Source organism: Colobus angolensis, unplaced genomic scaffold (genome assembly GCF_000951035.1).
Source record: "Colobus angolensis palliatus isolate OR3802 unplaced genomic scaffold, Cang.pa_1.0 Scaffold15, whole genome shotgun sequence".
NCBI lineage: Eukaryota > Metazoa > Chordata > Mammalia > Primates > Cercopithecidae > Colobus > Colobus angolensis.
Genome location: NW_012114599.1, coordinates 5,920,993 through 5,941,643, shown reverse-complemented (window position 1 = coordinate 5,941,643; position 20,651 = coordinate 5,920,993). Strand labels below are relative to the sequence as shown.

General features: G+C 47.1%; 1 protein-coding gene across 3 annotated transcripts in view; it reads right to left on the bottom strand.

Annotated features, from left to right (window-relative positions):
• THADA (thyroid adenoma associated) overlaps window positions 1–20,651 on the bottom strand; it is a 359,044-nt gene that overhangs the window by 32,149 nt on the left and 306,244 nt on the right. For all 3 annotated transcript variants that reach the window (XM_011935906.1, XM_011935908.1, XM_011935907.1), the window contains one exon: window positions 16,526–16,657. In XM_011935906.1, the coding sequence (XP_011791296.1) occupies window positions 16,526–16,657 (132 nt within the window). The remainder of the gene's footprint in view (window positions 1–16,525; window positions 16,658–20,651) is intronic.

Here is a 20,651-nt window from a genome sequence, read left to right as displayed (position 1 = left end):
TTAATTTCTATTTCATTTATATTAGTAGTTACTATAAAATACCTAACAAACATATTTGCACATTTATTTTCGAAGAGCATTAGGACCTTGCTACTCCAAGTATGATCCCCTGATCAGCTGTGTCAGCATCACTGGGGAGTTTTTAAGAAATGTAGAATCTCACGCCTTACCTAGAATTTCATTTTGACAAGATCCTCAGGTGACCTGTGTACATATTGCAGTGTGAAAACCACTGCTCTTGAGACTGGTGTCCCCTCCCCATTTCTGTGTAATGTGCAATCATCTCCCACTTTCCTCCTTATGCCTGTGATGGCTTCCATAGAGAGCCAAGTCAGCACCAAGGCATCCCTTGGCCTTTGAAAATCTGGTCCCCATCTACCTCTAGCTTTAGTGTCTGTCCTTCTCCCACCCTACCCCAACTCTCCACTCCTCATGCTGGACTAAATGTGTCAGTTCCCTAAATGTGTCACGGCACTTCCTGGGTATACACTAATCCCTCCCCAGTATCCCACCCAACAGTTATCCCACTTCTTCCTTGCTAATTAATAGAAGGTCAATTTTGTTCTGGGTGGTGATGGTTCTAGTTCCAAGTGATATGCCTAGATGCGTCTCATTCTCCATTGCGTGATGCTTTCCCCTTCAGCCTACCCTTGTATCTGGGATGGCCATGTACCTGACCTGGCCAAGGATGCATACAGAAATACATGCTGCGGCGAGGGGGGCATTTAAAATACCTGGATAAAAAGAACCCTGTGAGAAGAAAAATGTATGTTCTTAACCCTTCTTTCCTACCTAAAATGTTGGGGTGTATCTCAGGTACACAAGCTATCCTGTAACCATGAGGACAAGCGTGAGGTCAAAGAGCCAACATGCTAAGGATGAAAAGCAGAAAGACCAAGCCAGGTCCTCAAGTGACAGTCTGTTTCTCTCTCCCCCCATTCCTTTCTCTTTAATTTGCTCCAAATTCACCCTCCTTTAGATGTAACTAAAGTTACATCTCTCCTTTAGTTGATGTAACATTGAACCGAGGTATGTTCTAGCCTGTTAGCTATATTACACTATAATATTTATTTATTTATTTATTTATTTTTAAGTTCCAGGGTACAAGTGCAGGATGTGCACGTTTCTAACAAAGGTAAATGTGTGCCATGGTGGTGTGCTGCACCTATCAACCCATTGCCTAGTTATTAAGGCAGCATGCATTAGCTATTTTCCTCATGCTGTCCCTCCCTGCACCCCACCCCTCAACAATACAGCTAAGCTTTTCATTATAAATATCACCCTGTCTCCCTAAATCTCCCCACCCACCAAATCCACCACTCTAAAATAAGAACAGTGGGTTTTTAGTTCCCTGAGACTGAAATTATTTTCCCCCATGGGCTGAGCCAGCTAGCCCCCATCTAGGCAAACCTACCCTTCCTCTCACCTTCTTCCCTGGTTCTAGCTGGCTATGTCATGGGGCACCTTGCCTATTGGGGACTGATCTTTTTTTTAAGTCTGTGGTTTCAGGGGAGTGGATGTTGTGAAATAGAGTGAAAAGAAACTGAAGTCTGACTGTAGTGAACTTTTCCCTGCCCCTACATGTGAATAATGACTTGCTGATAGAAGTAGCTTTTTCTTTCTTTTTTTTTGAGACGGAGTTTCGCTCTTGTTGCCCGGGCTGAAGGGCAATGGTGCGATCTTGGTTTACTAAAACCTCCGCCTCCCGGGTTCAAGTGATTCTCCTGCCTCAGCCTCCCGAGTAGCTGGGATTACAGGCATGTGCCACCACGCCTGACTAATTTTGTATTTTTAGTAGAGATGGGGTTTCTCCATGTTGGTCAGGCTGGTCTCGAACTCCCGACCTCAAGTGATCCGCCCACCTCGGCCTCCCAAAGTGTTGGGATTATAGGTGTGAGCCACCACGCTGGGCCAGAAGTAACTTTTTCAAAGATGAAAAACAATCTAAGATTTATGGACAGGGCTGTTCAAAGAGACTCGGTGCTGTTTGTAGCCAAGGTGGAAATTTCAGATTCCTAGATCTATTGTGGATTGGGAGAAAGGAAGGAAGGGAGGAGTTGAGGGTGGGGCAGGAGAGGGGGGTAAGAGAGCAAGAGGATAGAGGGTGGAGTTAGAACTGGCTGGAGAAGAACACAGGAAGGTCAGCGCTTTGGAAGATTTCTTGTGCCCATCTCTGAGTTCTAAAGTAGCGTGAACATGACAACCATTTCCAACAAATGGTGGTGACAGAAACAAATGAACCCACTTTGCTGGCACTGTTTTTCCCTAAGTGCCATGCTGCACACACTTTCAGCATGGATGGAAGGGCGATGGGGACCAGCACTGCATGTTGGAGATAAATAAACATTTTACCTGAAACTGGGAATTCTGCCTCTACAGGTTCTGACCCCTCACTGTGTGCTTGGGAAGCCACCAGAACAAGATTCCTGCTAGTTTCTCAGAGTCGAATCTGAAATATTTGGCCAGAAGCTAGATTGTGGTTGGACCAATCTCTTACAGCAACTCCTGCCCATTCCATCCGTCCCCAAAGGCCAGCGGTGGCGGCGGGGGCACTGAAAGGCTGCTGGGAGCAGCCCCGGACCCCGTGCATCTGGACCACCTCCTGGCCTCGCGGGTGCTGAGCCAACATTTTTGAGTGTATATTTTAAAACCACAGCTTCAAAAGTATAAAAATAGTGTGAAAAATAAAAACAGGACTCACAATCAGAGCCTCAATCACTCTGCTGGTTAGAGAGGTTAGAGAAATAATAAAATTAGAGGAACCAAACTGAAAGCTTTAAGAGCGTTCCCTTGCTTGGCAAGGAGAATCCTGGGGCCAGACTCATGCAGGGCCCTTCCCTAAGTGCTTAAAGCAGCTCGGCTTCCACTTAAAACGTCTGTTATCACTCCTCTCTCCTCCGGGTAGTTATTTATGAAGAAGGTTTCCCAGCTAGCCTGTCAAGCAAGGCATCTCTAACAGGGGCTGGGCAGGCAGGAGGAGCTGAATGAGAAGCCCACAGAGGCTGTGCTGTACGATCCCACTTCTTCAAACACGCCCAGGCTGTAACTCAAAACTTGAAAACAACCCAAATCCTTTTCCAAACACAAACCCAATGTCTTCTGTCAGGTTCCATATATTTTCCTAACTCCATTCCCCACCCCGACCCACTCCACAGCAGAAACCAATTTTCTTAACAGAGTGGGTTCTTGGGAGTTTTCTAAGTGTTCTCATTTGGAACAGATTAAGGGGGCAAGGACGATAACCTCATTTTTTTTTTTACTTTTGAAAACACACACACACACACACGCATGCGCTTGAGGGTCTGAAGCAGAACCACCACTATGTTCTATGAGTGGCTTTTAAAAGAGGGGAATTTCATTTTCTGGTGTGATGGGACTGGGTTGCTTGGGGAGCCCTTACCAACTCGTCCCAGTGTAACCTGACCCCACAGGTTCATTGCTGGGGCCCTTGGGCTAGCCAGGAGGCTGAGCAGGGGACTGACCGAAGGGAAGCTGCCCATCTCAAACCCCATGTCCACATTCAACTCCAAAACCAGGCTGTGCTACAGAAACAATAGGTCTGCCTGTCGTGAGCCACTCTAGAATGTAACATGCTCCACTCTGCTGTGATGGAGGCCTCAGCCCTTAAAAAGCTTAGTGTGGGTGAGAGGAGGAGACTCATAAAGAAGGAGCAATGTAAGAGCTAAACTGTGTGGGTGTGACTTAAGTAGAGACACAAAGACTGGAAAGGCTTTGTGGGAAAGGAGGGCACAGGGCTGGGTAGAATCGCGACACTTAACCAGGTTGACCAGCTCAGGGAGGACCTGCCATGCGTAAGCACAGTGGTGGAACAGGTAGGGTGCTGAACTGCGGCCTCCCCTCTCCACTTCCCCATTCCTGCTCCCTTTTGAGTGTGGCTCCCTCCCTCCTGCCATTGCTCCATTTTTTTGGTCTCTACTAAGTGTATTCCTCCTCCCCAGTCCCCTTCAATTAAAAAGTTATCTTTCTAGTAAATTCTTGCTATGGGTAATGCAACTGCAAAGCTTGTGGGCTTGTTTCCTAAGGAAGTGTCTGCATTTTGGGTGATGTGTGTGGTCCTAAGAGATGGAACAGGGATCAGCAACTAAACTTACCAAGTTGGTGAGAACGTTTTGAACAAAATTCTTATTATTAACGGTTACTTCCTTATAAAATTAGCCATGTAAATTGCTAACAGAAAACATGATTTGGATATATGTATGTAAAGGAAGGTCTGTTGTATGTATATATTTGGATATATGTATGTAAAAGAAGGATATATGTATGTAAAGGAAGGTCTGTTGATTTTAGGTGGCATACCACCTGAGAGGGTGGACTCCCAACAGTTTAGGAGCAGACGCTCTTATCTAATTCATCCCTGTGTCCCCAGCTGTTAGGCACTTTCCAGAACCTCAGTGATTAGGACCTGGTAAAAACAAGAAGATGGCAGATTGCGAGAAATGAAGTTCCTATCTCCCAAAACCCAGTCCTCCCCACTTACATAGAAATGGGCTTTTTAGCTGAGCGTGAGTCCATTTAGCTCAACACACGATTTCTGAGCCTCTTCGGCTGAGACCTGTGGCAGATGACGAGGGCCTGGCCAATGAGATCCACGGAAGTGGTGCATGTGACTTCCAGGTTGGCCCCTCCCTCCTACCTTCCTGCTCACCAGATTGTGGACATGGAAGTGGGAGCTGGCACTGCCATCTGGGGCCATGTGAGGGATGGTGTGTCTTGAAAATGTCAGAGCACCAAGAAAGAAGGTGTGGGCCCCTTACCATATGGACCATCACACCAGTCTACTGAGTGCTCTATGTGAGGAAGAAATAAGCTACTGACTTGTTTAAGCCACTACTAACTTCTCTCACAGATGCCAAATCTATACCCTGACTAAAACACCAGCTGTTTCATGCTTGAAACCCCAGAAAATACTTCAGAAAGTCCATTTCAAGATACGTCCCAAGCTGACAGCCCTGGTTGTACTCCAGTAACTTCAGTACTTCAGCTGGAGGGGGGGAGGCAGGAGAGGGGAAAAGAGGGAGGGGAGAGGAGGGAGAGAGGGAGAAGACAAGCTGCTGTCAAGGCCAATTCTTTGTTTTTGATTCCCACCTGCTGTTCTCTGCCTCTGCTCCTGTAGATCAGCCTCACAAGAAATTCACTTCTGACAAATGCAGTGACTGAAGTACAGCAAGGATTTCCTGGCCATTTTGATATTCAGGGAGGGATTTCTTACTTTTAGCTCATCACAATGCATCAGTGAACAGGTCAGAGCACATCTCTCGCATCCCATTCTCCTCCTGATGCTCATACAGACATTCACATCCAAACTGGGGCTGTATACTCCTTACAAACAGACACTCTGAAAGGTGCACAGATTCCCAACACACCTTTCTATCTCAAAGTACACACCCTGCCCCATGTGTGCAGAGAAACACCCTCCCTGTACTGACCCACCATCACCAGAGCCACTCGCCATTCTGCTCTTCTGCCCATGAGAGGTCTTGCCGTGGGGACTGCTGTAGTCAAAAGAGAGCAGCAAAAACAAGGAAGCCCAGGCTTTCACAATCCACCAAGCATCTTCTGGGAGATCTGAGAACAGAACTGGAGAGTTTGGTGGGTGGGATGAGGGCTTCCCAGGTCTCTGGTGTCACCCTTTACGCCTCCTTGGATAACAGCAGGATGGTGAGGAAGGAGGGGCCACCAGCTTGGCCAGTGAGGAGGCCTCTCCTGGGCCCCACCCTTGCCCTGCAGAACTTCTCAGGCAGCACTGTCATGACAGCCTGGGTCTGACCTTCATCTGGCTGTTGGGATGGAAGAAGTCTGTGGCTGAGTGAACTCAGGAGGGCAAAGGGCAGGTGCCAGCGCTGGCTGGGATGCTCAGGAGGGGTGCTCCCGACAGAGCCAGGCCTGAAGCTGGGGCTGGAGGAGTCATCCTCATTGAACCAGGGACGAACGAGAAAGCAGTGGGGGGGACCATCTTGCCACCCCTGACAGAGCAGTGACCCTAACACCTGAAACTGGCTTAGGTTCAAAAAGGAAGCCTGCTCGCCACAGTGAAAAGAGAAATCCTGCATTGTGATATGGCCTTGCTGAGGAAAGCGAAAGTTCCTGAGGAAAAGGAAAGCAGAGAAGAGGAGAGCCGAGGCCATGAGCTGGAGAAGGAAGATCACCAGGCACCAGGCTTGCCCTAACAGGGAAGACAACACCCTGCAGCCGCGTCAGCACCAGATGGCCTAAGCCTCAGACCGAGGGCTTATCATCACCCACAGGGGTCAGTCGCCTTGGCCAGAGAGCTCGGCTTTCAGAAGCAGCAAGAGTCGGGGCAAAATGATGCAAAAATGACCCTCATTTCCTCGAAAGGAGCCTGTTGTTGTCTCTCTGGGGATTAGTCACTGGGAGGCCATGGTAACAATCCCATCACCCCAGCAACCAGGCCCAGCCAGGGTACTCACTGGCACTCGTAACTGGCCAGCAGATGGAAGATGTTTGCACCTGCTTTTGCACATCATGGGAGCCGCTGCCAGTGACGCACTCGCTGAGACGCAGGTGAACGTCAGGGGGCCCAGGCTCTCTGGAACAGCAACTGACAGCACATGCAACTTGGAATGCGGCAACTGGAGCTCCGCTGTGCCTGCCCACTGCAGTTGGCAGGAATGGGGGTGGAGGTGCAGACGATGGCCTACCTTGGTCAAATCTCTTTCTTTTGAAGGAATCAATGAGAAAACAGATAACTGGCTCCCACATAACTATCTTCCTTCAAAAGCCATTTCCCCTCACCCTCCACTGGTTCACAGCGGGTTAGGACCACAATTCCTAGCCTCTTCTGTTTCCTCCCATGCAGCCCCACTGACAATAAGAGGAAGACCCAGTCAGCCACGGAGAGAGGCCCAGAGAGACCAAGGCAGCGGAATCCGGGGCTGACTCAGGGTGTGGTTTGATTGCTGACCACTGAGAGATGGCTGGTTTCACAGAACACTTAGTTCTTCCCACCCCAGTGTTGCTGGAGTTCCTCCAAGCCCTCTTCTCAAGGCAGTGTTCCATCTTCTCTGCCCTTACCCTACACCACCCTGTGTCACCCCTGCCAGCTCCTCTCTACCCCCTGAGTCTGGATTATTCTCAGGTGGGTATCCCTACATTTCTGTCACTTCCTCTGTATAAATCAAGGCTTGGGGGACAGTAGAGGTACTGTCCTGGGCCTCAGGAGATGGTGTTGTAGACCTCGTTTTTCTACTCATTATGTGACACTGTGGAAATCATTTACCTTTCCTGGGCTTCAATTTCCACATCTCTAAGTTAGAGGCTCTAAAACCCTCAAGTCATGGGATTCCCTCCCTCCAGGACGGGCACTGGAGAACAGGAACAGCAGCAACCTTGACAGAGGACCACCTGCCGCCTCTTGCTGCATCTGCCCTCTATTCCCTTTCCCCAGGGCACACTCTGGTATCTCAGCTCTGGTCCCCAACCCATTTTCTTACGCTGTGACTCCAGTGTCTTCTTTCAAACACAACAGTGAGTTTAGAAGACATTCAGTGCATCCCTTCCTCTTAACTCCTGGGTTCTAAACTAGATGCCAGGTTTGGACTCCTTTCCCTGACTCAGAGAGGCTCGGAGAGTGCAGGGCCTCTGTCACCAGAGCTCCAACTCTGGCTCCAACTTTGGGCCCATTCCTTCAACTGTCTGAACTTCTGCATATTCACATCTACAATGGAGGAAGTATAGTAGGTCCCTATAATCCCAGCTACTCAGGATGCTGAGGTGGGAGGATCCCTTGAGCCCAGGAGTTCAAGACTGCAGTGAGCTACAAGCGTGCCTGTGAACAGCCACCAGTATTCCAGCCAGAGTGATGCAGTGAGAACCCACCTTTAAAAACGCAAAAATATAAATAAAATGGAGGAGATAATAAAGTATCTTACACTGTTGTGAGGATCAAAGGGGATAAAAAGAAACAGGAGCATCAAGAGGGAGGTGATGAGGTTCTCCTTCCCTTGTTCCCCCACTAGCTTGCTCAGAGTGGGAAAGAGCAGACGGGGCTCTGGGAGGAAGGGGCCACCTCCCCTAGGCCTTCCAGATCAATTCATGCAGCCTTGGCTCTGGTCCCTCATCTGGGACCTGATGAGCAACTGACAAGTATCCCCCTGCTGGGCACTTCCCAGGGCCGGTCCTGTGCTAGGCATGTGGGCCCCTATGGATGAAACTCTTGCTCAAGAAATTTCATCCTGCATGATCCAGTATGCAATGACAAGGGAGAGAAGGAGTTAGTCCAGGATTTTCTACAGTGGCCAGTCTTAGTAGATGCTCCATCAGTTCCTCATCAGCTGTTGAATTCATGTCTCTAGGAAGAGGTGAGGACTAAGGTGATTTAATCTGCCATAACAAGAAAATGCTGTGACCTCAGGGCAATTTCACAACACAGAATCCAAACAGTTCCCCCACCAGATAGATCTGAAAAACACTAAGCTTCTTACTGGGTTTAACTACTTTGGTAGATGCATTCCTCGATTCATTCCTTCAATTGATCATGAAACAGTGATTCTTATTGAACATCTATTATGTGCCAGGTTCTGAGAATATAGCGGCAAACAAACAAGACAAAAATCCTACTTTCTTGGAACTTTTTTTTTTTAAGATGGAGTTTCATTCTTTCGCCCAGGCTCGAGTGAAGTGGCATAATCTCAGCTCACTGCAACCTCTGCCCCCTGGGTTCAAGCGATTCTCCTGCCTCAGCCTCCTGAGTAGCTGGGATTACAGGTATGCAGCACCACGCCCAGCTAATTTTTGTATTTTTAGTAGAGAGGGGGTTTCACCATGTTGGTCAGGCTGGTCTCGAACTCCTGACCTCAGGTGATCCACTCGCCACGGCCTCCCAGAGTGCTAGGATTACAGGCGTGAGCTACCGCGCCCGGCCTCTTGGAACTTTTATTCCGGTGGAGAGAAACAAATAACAAATAAATAAAATTATGCAGAGAATTAAACCAGTGGGACGAAAGACAGCAAATAACCGGGCGGTTACTGTAGTCTGAGAGGTCAAGGCAGGACCCCTGTGCAGATGACACTGAAGCTGAGATTGGAATTATATGAGGGAGTCAGCCATGTGGGACGAGGGAAGAATATTCCAAGCAGAGGGAACAGCTATTGCAGAGGCCCTGAGGTTGGAACGGGCTTGGGAGTGGGAAAACCCCAAAGAAGGCTGGAGTGGCTAGGGGAGGAGTGGCAGGGGCTGGACTGGTTAGGATTTTGTATGTTACCTTAGGAGTTTAGGTTTTCCCCAGATTAAGATGGGAAGCCAAGACAGAGTTCTGAGCAGGAGAGCAGTATCATCTGTTTTACTCCTGAAGAAGCGAGCCCAAATTGCAGCGAACAAAAATAGAGGCAGGAAGGCTGGGGAGAGATGGTGGTGGCTTGGACTAGCACATGAAACAAGCCTGGTGAACAGGCACTGTGTAAGTATTTGTTGAATGAATGAACAAATGAATGATTGAATACCCTTATCTGACCACTTCTCATCTCATACTTAAATAGTAAGAAAAATCTCTAGACTATCTTAAGTAGGAGTAAGAGAAGGGGTCAGAAAACAATTTAGAGTTTTGGTTTTGTTTTGTTTTTCTGAGACAGGGTCTCACTCTGTTGCCTAGGCTGGAGTGCAGTGGCATGATCACGGCTCATTGTAGCCTCGATGTTCTGGGCTCAAGTGATCCTCCCACCTCAGCCTCCTCAGTAGCTGGAAACACAGGCATGAACCACTACACTTGGTTAATTTTTAAAATTTTTTGTAGAGATAGGATCTCCCCACGTTGCCCAGGCTGGTTTTGAAGTCCTGGGCTCAAGTGATCTGGCTGCCCCGGCTTCTGAAAGTGCTGGGATTACAGGTATGTGCCACTGTGCCTAGCCCCAACTTAGAATTTTAAAGTAGACACATATAAATGATGAATGGCCAGGCACGGTGGCTCACGCCTGTAATCCCAGCATTTTGGGAGGCCAAGGCAGATAGATCACTTGAGGTCAGGAGTTCAAGACTAGCCTGGGCAACACGTAGTAGCCCCATCTCTATTAAAATACCAAAATTAGCCAGCCATGGTGGTGTGTGCCTGTAATCCCAGCTACTCGGGAGGCTGAGGCAGGAGAACTGCTTGAACACGGGAGGCGGAGGTTGCAGTGAGCCGAGATTGCACCACTACACTCTCACCTGGGCGCCAAGAGTAAAACTCCGTCTCAAAAAATAAATAAAAATAAAAATAAAAATAAATGATGGAGGCAAATAAGTGTAACTCATCTGAAGAGGAATTTAGGCCAGGCTTGGAGATAGGCAGGAGGATCTATTCTAGTAAAGTGATTCTTAACTTTTTTGGGTCATTCTTCTTCAGAAAAAGGTACTTGGTACATCTATAATATTGAGTCTGGGGCCAGGGAGCGGCACCACAGAGCAGAAAGGGCACTTTGAAGACGATATACCTGACGTGATTAGGAAAGAGCCTACAGAAGGCAGGAGAAGGAGGGAGGCAGTCAGTACTTGCAGAGCCCTTCTAGTGCCTGACCCTGTGATCTGGCAGGAATTGAAAAAAGCACAGGGCCTGCTGCAGGTCTGAGACTGGTGGGCAGCCTTAGAGGTTCCAGGGGTGGAAGCATCTGTGACTCAGTGTGAAGTCCCACAGGCCTGGGGCTTTGCTGACTGAGCTGTCTCACTCCATGGGGCCACTGGAAAATGTCGCAGTGACCCAGGCCTCCCTATCTCTCTCCTCCCAGGCTTCCCTCCCTGTTCGCTCAAGGGTCGGGGCATATGAGAAGTGTTCATCCTTTCATGCTGGCTCACGGGCTCTCTGTGAGTGACGATGATGCACACATGTATATATGTGTGCAGATGTTGGTTTTTTCCTTCTTTGCCTTGCCCTGGCTACATGGCTGCTTGGACTCAACCTTACAAGGCCACTTGCCTACTGCTCCATTCTCTAACCTCTGAGTCTCATTTTTCCACATCTCACTCCTACTTCCCTTCTTCCACCTCCCTGCTAAACACCATTGTTATTCCAGTCGCTACAGGTCACCATGCCAAGCACAGGAGGCTCCTTCAGTGTCTCCCAGGTAACCCAGGACCATGGTCCCTGCAGCCCCAGGCTGGCTCTCTGGTTCTGTAATCCAAGACCCAGACTTCAGAGGTAGGAGTGAGGAGGGACCCAACACTACAGGCTGCAAACTCAGCCTACCAGACCTGGACAGTGCGTGAGTCAGCAAGACTGCCACCCTAGTTGGTATGAATCAGTGAAAAACGCTGCCCCTTGAGCTGGTTCCAGCAGAGAGGGTCTGCCTGCTTGTTCTGGAGTTCCCTTATTTTAAAGCGTACTCTCATGCTTCTTTTGCCACCTGCCTGTGGTGAAAAGTCAATCCATTAACACAAATTGAGCACCCACTGTGTAACTAATAGAAAACAATCTCTAAGTTCATGAGGGCTAATTGGGAAGAGAGAACTAAAGCACAGGAAAGGGAAAATGATAAAAGCGTAGAACAGCAAAGGCTCTGTGATGATACAATAACCAAATGCTGCAGCGGTTCAGGGAATGGGGAGATCCTGGAGGGCAGGGGTGCTGTCGAGAAGATGGGATTTAATGCATTCCCACTAAATGTCCATATTTGGCAGGACAAGCAGAAGTTTTACATGACTTTTTGTGGGCAAGGGGCCTGCTAGAAGAGAGGGACCAGAATTACCTGGAGACAGTATTCCAACAAAAAGAGCCACAGCTGATCTGCCTGCTTGCCTACCCACTACTCCCTTTAAAGGTCTTATATATACATTTTTCCATAATAAAGTTTCTACCAAGAAGTCATCCTTCTTGAACCAAAACACTAACAACAGGCAAGAAATCTGGTACCCCTTAAAATTCCTTGCTCAGTGCCTTCTCTTATCCTGTATCAACTCAAGCAGAAACTGTTTTCCTTTTTTTTTTTTTTGAAATGGAGTCTCGCTCTGTTGCCCCCGCTGGAATGCAGTAGTATGATCTCAGCTCACTGCATCACTGTGAAAACTCCACCTCCAGGGTTCAATCAATTCTCCTGCCTCAGTCTCCTGAGTAACTGGGACTACAGATGCACACCACCACGCCCAGCTAATTTTTATATTTTTATTAGAGATGGGGTTTCACCATGTTGGCCAGGCTGGTCTTGAACTCCTGGCCTCAGGTGATCTGCCCACCTCAGCTTCCCAAAGTGCTGGGATTACACATATGAGCCACCACACCTGGCCAGAAACTGTTTTCTGAGCCTTACAAATGGAGATGGGAATGGGAGCAGGCCATCTAAATTAGGTGGCCAATAGTGGCTGAAGCTGAAAGAGCAAGAGAGAGAGATCCAGTGCCAGGAAAAGCAAGAAGCCTGAGGGAAGTCCAGAAAGCCACCCCCCTGCCTGCCTTGTCCCCATGGCCCATTCAGCTCCCAGAAGCACCCTGCCTTCGCTAAGTGGAACATGGGGTTCTGCCTGGGGACCTCCTGATCTAGCTATCCTTAAGTCCATCCTGGAGTCCTTCGGTCTAACTCTCTGCAGTATTTCCAGCTAAGCCACACCAGATAACTTGCATTGGAGTGAAAGAGCTCTACAAAAAGAAAAGGCTCAGGTACCCCTGGCTTGTAGGAAAGGCTATGGAAGAACCCCAATCACTGGATTCTTTCTTTTAGCCCTTCTAACCTTCTAAGATACCTTTCTTATCTTCTCTTCCTCAGAAGGCAGCTTCACAAATTTGTACCTTCATGGGTTCCTCCCCTGCTGCTCTCACCCAGAACTCTGCCTAACTTAAGAATCATACAAATGCCGGGATTTAAAGTTAAGTATTGTCCAGGTTGTTTTTCCCACACCGAGGCCTTTGTTCAAATGAAATCTGACATTAAATCCCTGATGTGGTATATAAAACAGATCCAAGTGGCCGCTTGGTGGAAGAGGGTGGGGAGCTGCAGAGATAGCCTTGAGCATCTCCTGCTCTTGCATTAGAGCTCTTTCCTGAGCGTTTCAAGGCCTGAAGTCAGAGCAGGGAAAGGAGGAAGGTGGAGCCTTGCCTGGAGTCTGGCCCACACATTTTTTTTCTCCTAGCTGCGAATTTCAATCCTTTACTCTTAAGTCCTGGAAATGTCATTTCTTCCATTCCCTTCTGCAGGCTCCACGACTGTTACAGAGTGGGGAGGGAGGGACAGAGAGGGTCCTGCAGCTGGGGCTCCCTGATGTCCATACTTCCAAGGGCTGAGGGTGCTTCGGACATTGCAGGGAGAAAGTTGTTGACAGGCTGTGAGTTTCATGCTTCCCTATGCGGGGTGAAGCATGTGCAGGAGATTCCAGCAGGCAAAAAAGGTGAATAAGAAATCCATTCTCAGGAGGGCCGGCTAATCATGGCATTATTTTTCCCAGGCCTTCTAGAATCATTAACTAATTCAAATCTAGACATAAAGCCAATTATTCAAAACGATATCTTAGGGTGAGGAAGTCTGAATGACTGCATTTAACGCTTGCCTCTTCTACAGGTTCCAGAAAGTGCCCGTGGGGACCGACAACTAGATCTGTTAAGGAGCACTGGAGATCCCAGGATAGCTGTGCTGCGTTCTGAGGAAGGCAGGACAGAGCCCAGACAGTCTATTCTGTTCCCACAGTAGATGAAGGTCTCCCTTTGCCCTCTCCATTTCCATTGTCGAGCTCTCCAAGACCTAAGGAATACTTTGTCCTGGATCACAGTGACTTGTGGCCTCTGACTGCCTTTCCCGATTTCCTGGTAGTTTCACTTCCTGGAATGCCATGGTCTGATTTCTACATCAGTGCCAGAGGCATGCCTCGGTATTTTTCCCTGGACACCTCATAGGTTTGAAACTCTGAAGTCACCTCATGCTTTCCCTTCTCTCCCACCTCCCACAGCAGCACTCCCCATGTTGAGATTACCCAAACCCCAACCAGTACTCTCACACATCAGTCCTCTCCTCCATCCCATCCCTACTGAGAGCAGCTGGAGAGGACTGTCGCTGCCAGCCCCCAGCTGATTTCCCTGCCTGGTAAATCCCCTCATCACTCATCCCCAGCCCTGGCCCATCTCACACACTGCTGCCAGAGATTCCACAAGTATGTTTCCTGTAACACCAGTCTCCTCTGAGTGCCTTCCCACCTCATTCCTGCTTTAAACCCTCTCCAGCTTCCCATTACCTGCAGAAGGAGATTGGGGCTTGGCACTGAGCCATCCCACAAGCGGGTGCCCCTGCCTTGCTCAGGTTCATTTCCTGCTCCTCTTCCTTGCCTGGCCTGAGCCTGTGTTCTGACCACAGAAGTTCACTCACTGCTGCCCAGTCAGCTCCCAGGTTCTCCCCAACTCCAGGCTTTGGCTCCAACTTCTCTTTCTGCATTGACTGTTCTGCTCTCATTTGTGTCACATCTATCCCTTCCTTTGGGCCCACTCCACTCTCCAGACCCTTTCCAGAGAGACCCCACAGAATGCACCTCCTACTTCCCCAAGCTCCTCCAGCAGGCTGCTAGAAGACGGTCTGAGAGCAGAGCTCCGTCTGCATCCATCTCTCACTGACAGTGGGAGATCTCAGAGGTGTGGAGCTCTTGTGTTGTATTTCTTTCTTGGAGGAAAACTGAGAACTAACTTTAACTTTTTCATTGTAATTTTAACTTCTCAAAGAAGACGTTAAATATTAACACAATTTAATAATGTTATTTTACTGTGGCATTTAGCCAACCACTGATTTGGGGACAAAAGAAACAACATGTACTTTTAAGGTAGTTAATTAAGGCTCAATGGTAATTAACTTGGAACACCAAAGAGGAAAACATCAGCAGTGATTCTACAAAATCCTTATATGCTGAATGAATGTGAAGTTACCACCAGCACCTGATATCCTTGAGAGATGGTAAAACAAGGCAATATTGTTCTTTTTTTTTTTTTCTGAGACGAAGTCTTGCTCTGTCACCCAGGCTGGAGTACAGTGGCACTATCTCAGCTCACTGCAACCTATGCATCCTGGGTTCAAGAGATTCTTCTGCCTCAGCCCCCCGAGCAGCTGGGATTACAGGTGCCCACCACCACTCCAGTTAATTTTTGTATATTTAGTAGAGATGGGGTTTCACCATATTGGCCAGACTGGTCTTGAACTCCTGACCGCAAGTGATCCACACGTCTCAGCCTCCTAAAGTGCTGGGATTACAGGCGTGAGCCACTGCGCCTGGCCTAAAACAAGACAATATTGTTCTGATGAATCAGTTGCCTAACTTCTGATTAAAGAAAAAAATCAGGGTCCTGAAAAAATTCTCAGTCCCCAGCTACTTTTCAGTCTAAAGAAAAAGACCTATATTATGCTTAAGAAAATCAAGTTGGGCTGGGTACAGAATCTACTGTGTATTATATTCCAACAAATGTTTACTGAGCACTCACTGGGCTTTCTGTGTGTCCTTCTAAGCAAATGCTGCAATTGGAAAAATGAATAAATTGCCAATGGCAGAATTTAGCTATTGGGGAAGTCTGGCAGGTTGGGGGCTGAGGGGAGCCTGCTTGCATATCACTTGTGGCTCCGTTCCAAATGCTATCCTGCTGAGAGGAAAAGCTGATCTAGGTGAAACCTGCCCTGGTGCAGTATCACTGAGAGATGCACAGACCATTTAGACTGCGGATTCAGATCCTGGAAGGTTCACACATCTCGGGAGGCTTCCAGGGAACACAGTCCTGTGTTCTGCCTTGGCAAGGAGCCCCAGCCAGAGTAACTGACGTGGGGCCTTGCATCAATTACAAAGGCTATCTGGCTTCCTCTTCTCTCATTCTGTTGTCTGTTAAGGTGAACTTCTTTGCTCAGCTTTGATCCCTTGCCTCAAAACAGTGTTCTTGCTTCTCATTGGGACGGTTGATCCAGAGACCTTTACTGACACCCAGCCCCAAGAGAATCCAAGTCCACTAAAGTAGGCATCCTCCCAGATGGGCCCGGGGCTGTAACCGCTTACACTATGGCTGTGACCTCAGGACTACCCAGCTAGGGTGCTCTTCTTTCCACTCCCCTCTTCCCTCCTGGGTTCATGTCATTATCAAATGAGCAGCTAGGACACAAAGTAGAGAAACTTAATGTACACATAATCATTTGTTGCTTTCTGTCACATACAAAAACTCACACAGGAACAAAATGATAGTTTTGTGATTCCTGAGTTACGGAACCACACAGATAATAGAGACTTGGCCTTATTTAAAACCGATGACAATGTAACTAGCAAAAGACCTAACAGTTTATTAAATTTCTACCTTTAAAAATAATTTTTCTCTAGGATGTCCTAGAACAGGGGTCAGCAAACTATGGCTAGTAGATCAAATCTGAGAAGCTGCCTATTTTTGTAAACAAAGTTTTATTGGAACACAGTCATGCCCATTTGTTTACCTACTGTTTGTGGCTTTCTCACTGAAATGGCAGAGTTAAGACAGAGACCAAATGACCAACAATGCCTAAGATACTATCCGGCTCATTATGGAAAGGTGTGCCAACCCCCGTCCTACAGCAATGAGGCGATGCGAAGGGATTAAGAACGAGGTACCTGTTGACTGGCAGGTATTTTCTTGTGACATGGCAGTTGTCACAGTTTCCGCGGCTGCATCTCTAACAGCTTGCTCCTCACTCTGCAGAAGGGTAAGGACACACTTCCAGAGAGCAAGTGTATCCTGCAACTCTGAGAAGACCAAAAGGAATCTGAATTACCTAGAATGCAATTAACAGGCAGGTACAAATACTGCTTCAAATCCCTGGTGGAAGAGAGGAGCACTGAATGAGTTGCAGCTATTCCTTTTTTTCTGGGTATTGTTAAGATAGAAAGAGTGTTAGACAAACATTGGCAAAGATAGACTCCTAAGGGAGCAGATATGGAAATGTTTTTTTGGGGGGTGAGGAGGTAGGCTTTCTGGAGGCAACCAGCCCTAGGCAAGGCCTCCAGAAGATGCTGCCCAGCTGACAAAGACCCGGTGCCCTGCTCTTCTAGTTGAGTCCTGATTCTCTAGAAGAAAACTTTATGCATAAGACTGCTTTGGAGAAACTGGCCCAGTGTTGATTCAAGTGTCTGAGCCTATAAATTCTGAAAGTGAAGCATCAATCAAGATTATGGTCTAGGGGCATGAATAAAAATAAAAAGAGGCTGGGTACGGTGGCTCACACCTGTAATCCCAGCACTTTGGGAGGCTAAGGTGAGTGGATCACGAGGTCAAGAGATTGAGACCATCCTGGCCAATATGGTGAAACCCCATCTCTACTAAAAATACAAAAATTAGCTGGGCATCGTGGCGGGCGCCTGTAGTCCCAGCTCCTTGGAAGGCTGAGATGGGAGAATCGTTTGAACCCGGGAGGCAGAGGTTGCAGTGAACTGAGATCGTGCCACTGCACTCCAGCCTGGTGACAGAGCAAGACTCCATCCTCGCCCCCAACCAAAAAAAAAAAAAAAAAAGAGAAAGACCCATGATAAAGGCAGCAGCTTGTATCCCACGTATGTAGGGGGTCCACTATCTGAATGCCATTATTACTCCTGGACACTGATCTGTCTATTCAGCCTGTGCTAGGTGCTGCTGTGGACAATGAACAATAAAAGATAGTATCTTGTCCTGAGCAATCAAAAGGAATATAAAGTCAAAAACACAAAGCAATGAGTTGTCAAGAACAAAACTGCGTGGCTGTGACTCACAAGAGGAAAAATGAAAGTGGACTGCTGTAACTGACATAGAATTCAAGATGAAAGTGAGAGGTGAGCATGGCCTCCCAGAAAGGGTACCTCTGGTCCAGGTGGGGTGGGCCTGGGCTTGTGGAAGGTTATCACTGGAGAGCCATGGAAGACCACCACGCAGCATCGCCATCCTTTCAATGGAGAAACTACCCTGCCCTAAGAATTCCCCTTTGTCTATCCTCTCCCTCATCTGTACATGGAGGACCTGGTTTCAGAGTCACTGATGCTTTAGTCATACCAATAACACAGTGGGTCCATTTGGGGTTTCATTCTCTTCTTTCCATTACAGGTCTGACTTTAAATTTTACTCAGCCTTTCAGTCTCCATCCTTTCTAGCTGTTCTGTAAGGGTTCAATACCTTCCTTTCTTAATATTTTCCCCTTTTAACATGGTCATCATTTATATCCTTCAAATCCTTCCCTCTTCAGTTCATTTCAATTTTTCTTTTTCCTTAAATGACTTTGCTGTGCCCTTGACTTTTCTCATGTACTTCTTTTTTTTTTTTTTTGAGATGAAGTTTCACTTTTGTTGCCCAGATAATAGAGACTTGGCCTTATTTAAAACCGATGACAATGTAACTAGCAAAAGACCTAACAGTTTATTAAATTTCTACCTTTACAATAATTTAAAAGGCTGGAGTGCAATAGTGCAATCCTGGCTCACTGCAACCTCCACCTCCCGGGTTCAAGTGATTCTCCTGCCTGAGTCTCCTGAGTAGCTGGGATTACAGGTATGCACCACCACACCTGGCTAATTTTGTATTTTTAGTAGAGACAGGGTTTCACACCATGTTGGTCAGGCTCAAACTCCTGACCTCAGGTAGACCCACCCTCCTCAGCTTCCCAAAGTGCTGGGATTACAGGCATAAGCCACTGTGCCTGGCCTCTCATGCACTTTTACGTCCTTTGCTTCTACCTATTCAGTACCTTTTTTCATTGAGATGGGGTCTCACTATGTTGCCCAGGCTGGAGTGCAGTGGCACAAGGGCTCACACTGCAGACTCAACCTCCTGGGGTTCAAGGAATTCTCCTGCCTCAGCCTCCTGAGTAGCTGGAACTACAGGTGCATGCTACCACATCTGGCTAATTTTTAAATTATTTGTAGAGAGAGGATCTTGCTATGTTGCCCAAGCTGGTCTCGAATTCCTGAGTTCAAGTGATCTTCCTGCCTCATCCTCCCAAAGTGCTAGGTTTACAGGCATGAGTCACTGCGCCTATTTTTCATGTTCTTGTAGGCACAGGACCCAATTTCACAAAGGAATTCCAGGTTATTCCATACACATTTTACCTGTTAGGAGCTAGGGTTTGAGTAGTTAAAGTCACCCAGAAAATGTGCTGTAAAATGGTATTAACTTTACTGGAGAAGCTTTACTAAGGTTTGTCATCCTTTGCTCTTACTCCTCTGGGTCTAATGATTAAATCACAATCACAGAAGGTCCCTTCTCAATATCTCTCTGGCTGTAAGAAAAATGCCTGAAGTCACTAAGAAGAAAAAAAGTTAAAACCATATTGAAGAAAACATTGTATCTTAGAGAGATACGGGGACATGAGACCCTTTATTGGTCCAAACTCCTACAACATTTAAAATTTGAATCTCACTATCTAAAAAACAATTCCCTCCTTTATTCTGTAAATCCTTTCTCCACAACTATACTGAAAGCTCCTTGGAGGAATTGACCATGTCTGATTCTTGAGGGCTGGGCATGGAAGAGGTACACAAAAATATAACTCTACTAATACGTGAGAAGAGAATCAGAGCATGTTAATATGGGATTAAACGCGGCAGGAGAGGGCAGGGCTGGGGTTGAAGATGGCTTTAGAACCTGGATTTTCCTTTTATTAAACCCTATGCTTAAAAACAAAACAAAAAAACAAAATAACACCATTTAAAAATTTTTAAAAAAAGAACTATGCTTTTCAATTCCTTAGGATTTTCTCAAGCTTGGTTCTTACACATCATTGACATGCTGCCCTTTCCTATTACTCTTGACACACAGAGTAGCAGTCAGGAGAGACATGGAGGTGTACAACATGCTGGAAACCAGCTAAGATCTGTATATCCATTTAATTTCAAAATATCTCCACCTTTACGTCCCAAAGATCCTAATATGGTTTGGATTCACAAATCTCATGTCGAATTGAAGTGGATGGTGGGAGGTGAATGAATCATGAAGGCAGATTTCCCCCTTGCTGTTCTCATGACAGTGAGTGAATTCTCACAAAATCTGACGGTTTAAAAGTGTGTGGCACTTCTCTCTGCTCTCTGACTCTCCTGCTCTGCCATGGGAAGCTGTGCCTTGCTTCCCCTTTGCCTTCTGCCATGATTGTAAGTTTCCTGAGGCCTACCAGTCATGCTTCCTGTTAAGCCCCTGGAACTGTGAGCCAATTAAACCTCTTTTCTTGATGAATTACCCAGTCTCAGGTAGTTCTATATAGGAGTGTGAGAATGGACCAATACAGAAAGTTGGTACTGGAAATGGAGCACTGCTATAAAGACATTTCCACCTGAAAATGTGGAAGCAACTTTGGAACTGGGTAACAGGCAGAGGTTGACACAGTTTGGAGGGCTCAGAAAAAGACAGGAAGATGTGGGAAAGTTTGGAACTTCCTAGAGACTTGTTGAATGGTTTTGACCCAAAATGCTGACAGTGATATGTGCAGTGAAGCAGGCTGAGGTGCTCTCAGATGGAGATGAGAAACTTATTGGGGACTGAAGTAAAGGTCACTATTGCTATGCTTTAGCAAAGAGACTAGTGGTAGTTTGCCCCTGCCCTAGAGATCTGTGGAACTTTGAACTTGAGAGAGATCATTGAGCGTATCTGACAGAAAAAAACTGTAAGCAGCAAAGCATTCAAGATGTGACCTCGCTGTTTCTAAAAGTATATACTCATATGCATGAACAAAGAGATTATCTGAAACTGGAACTTACATTTATTTATTTATTTATTTATTTATTT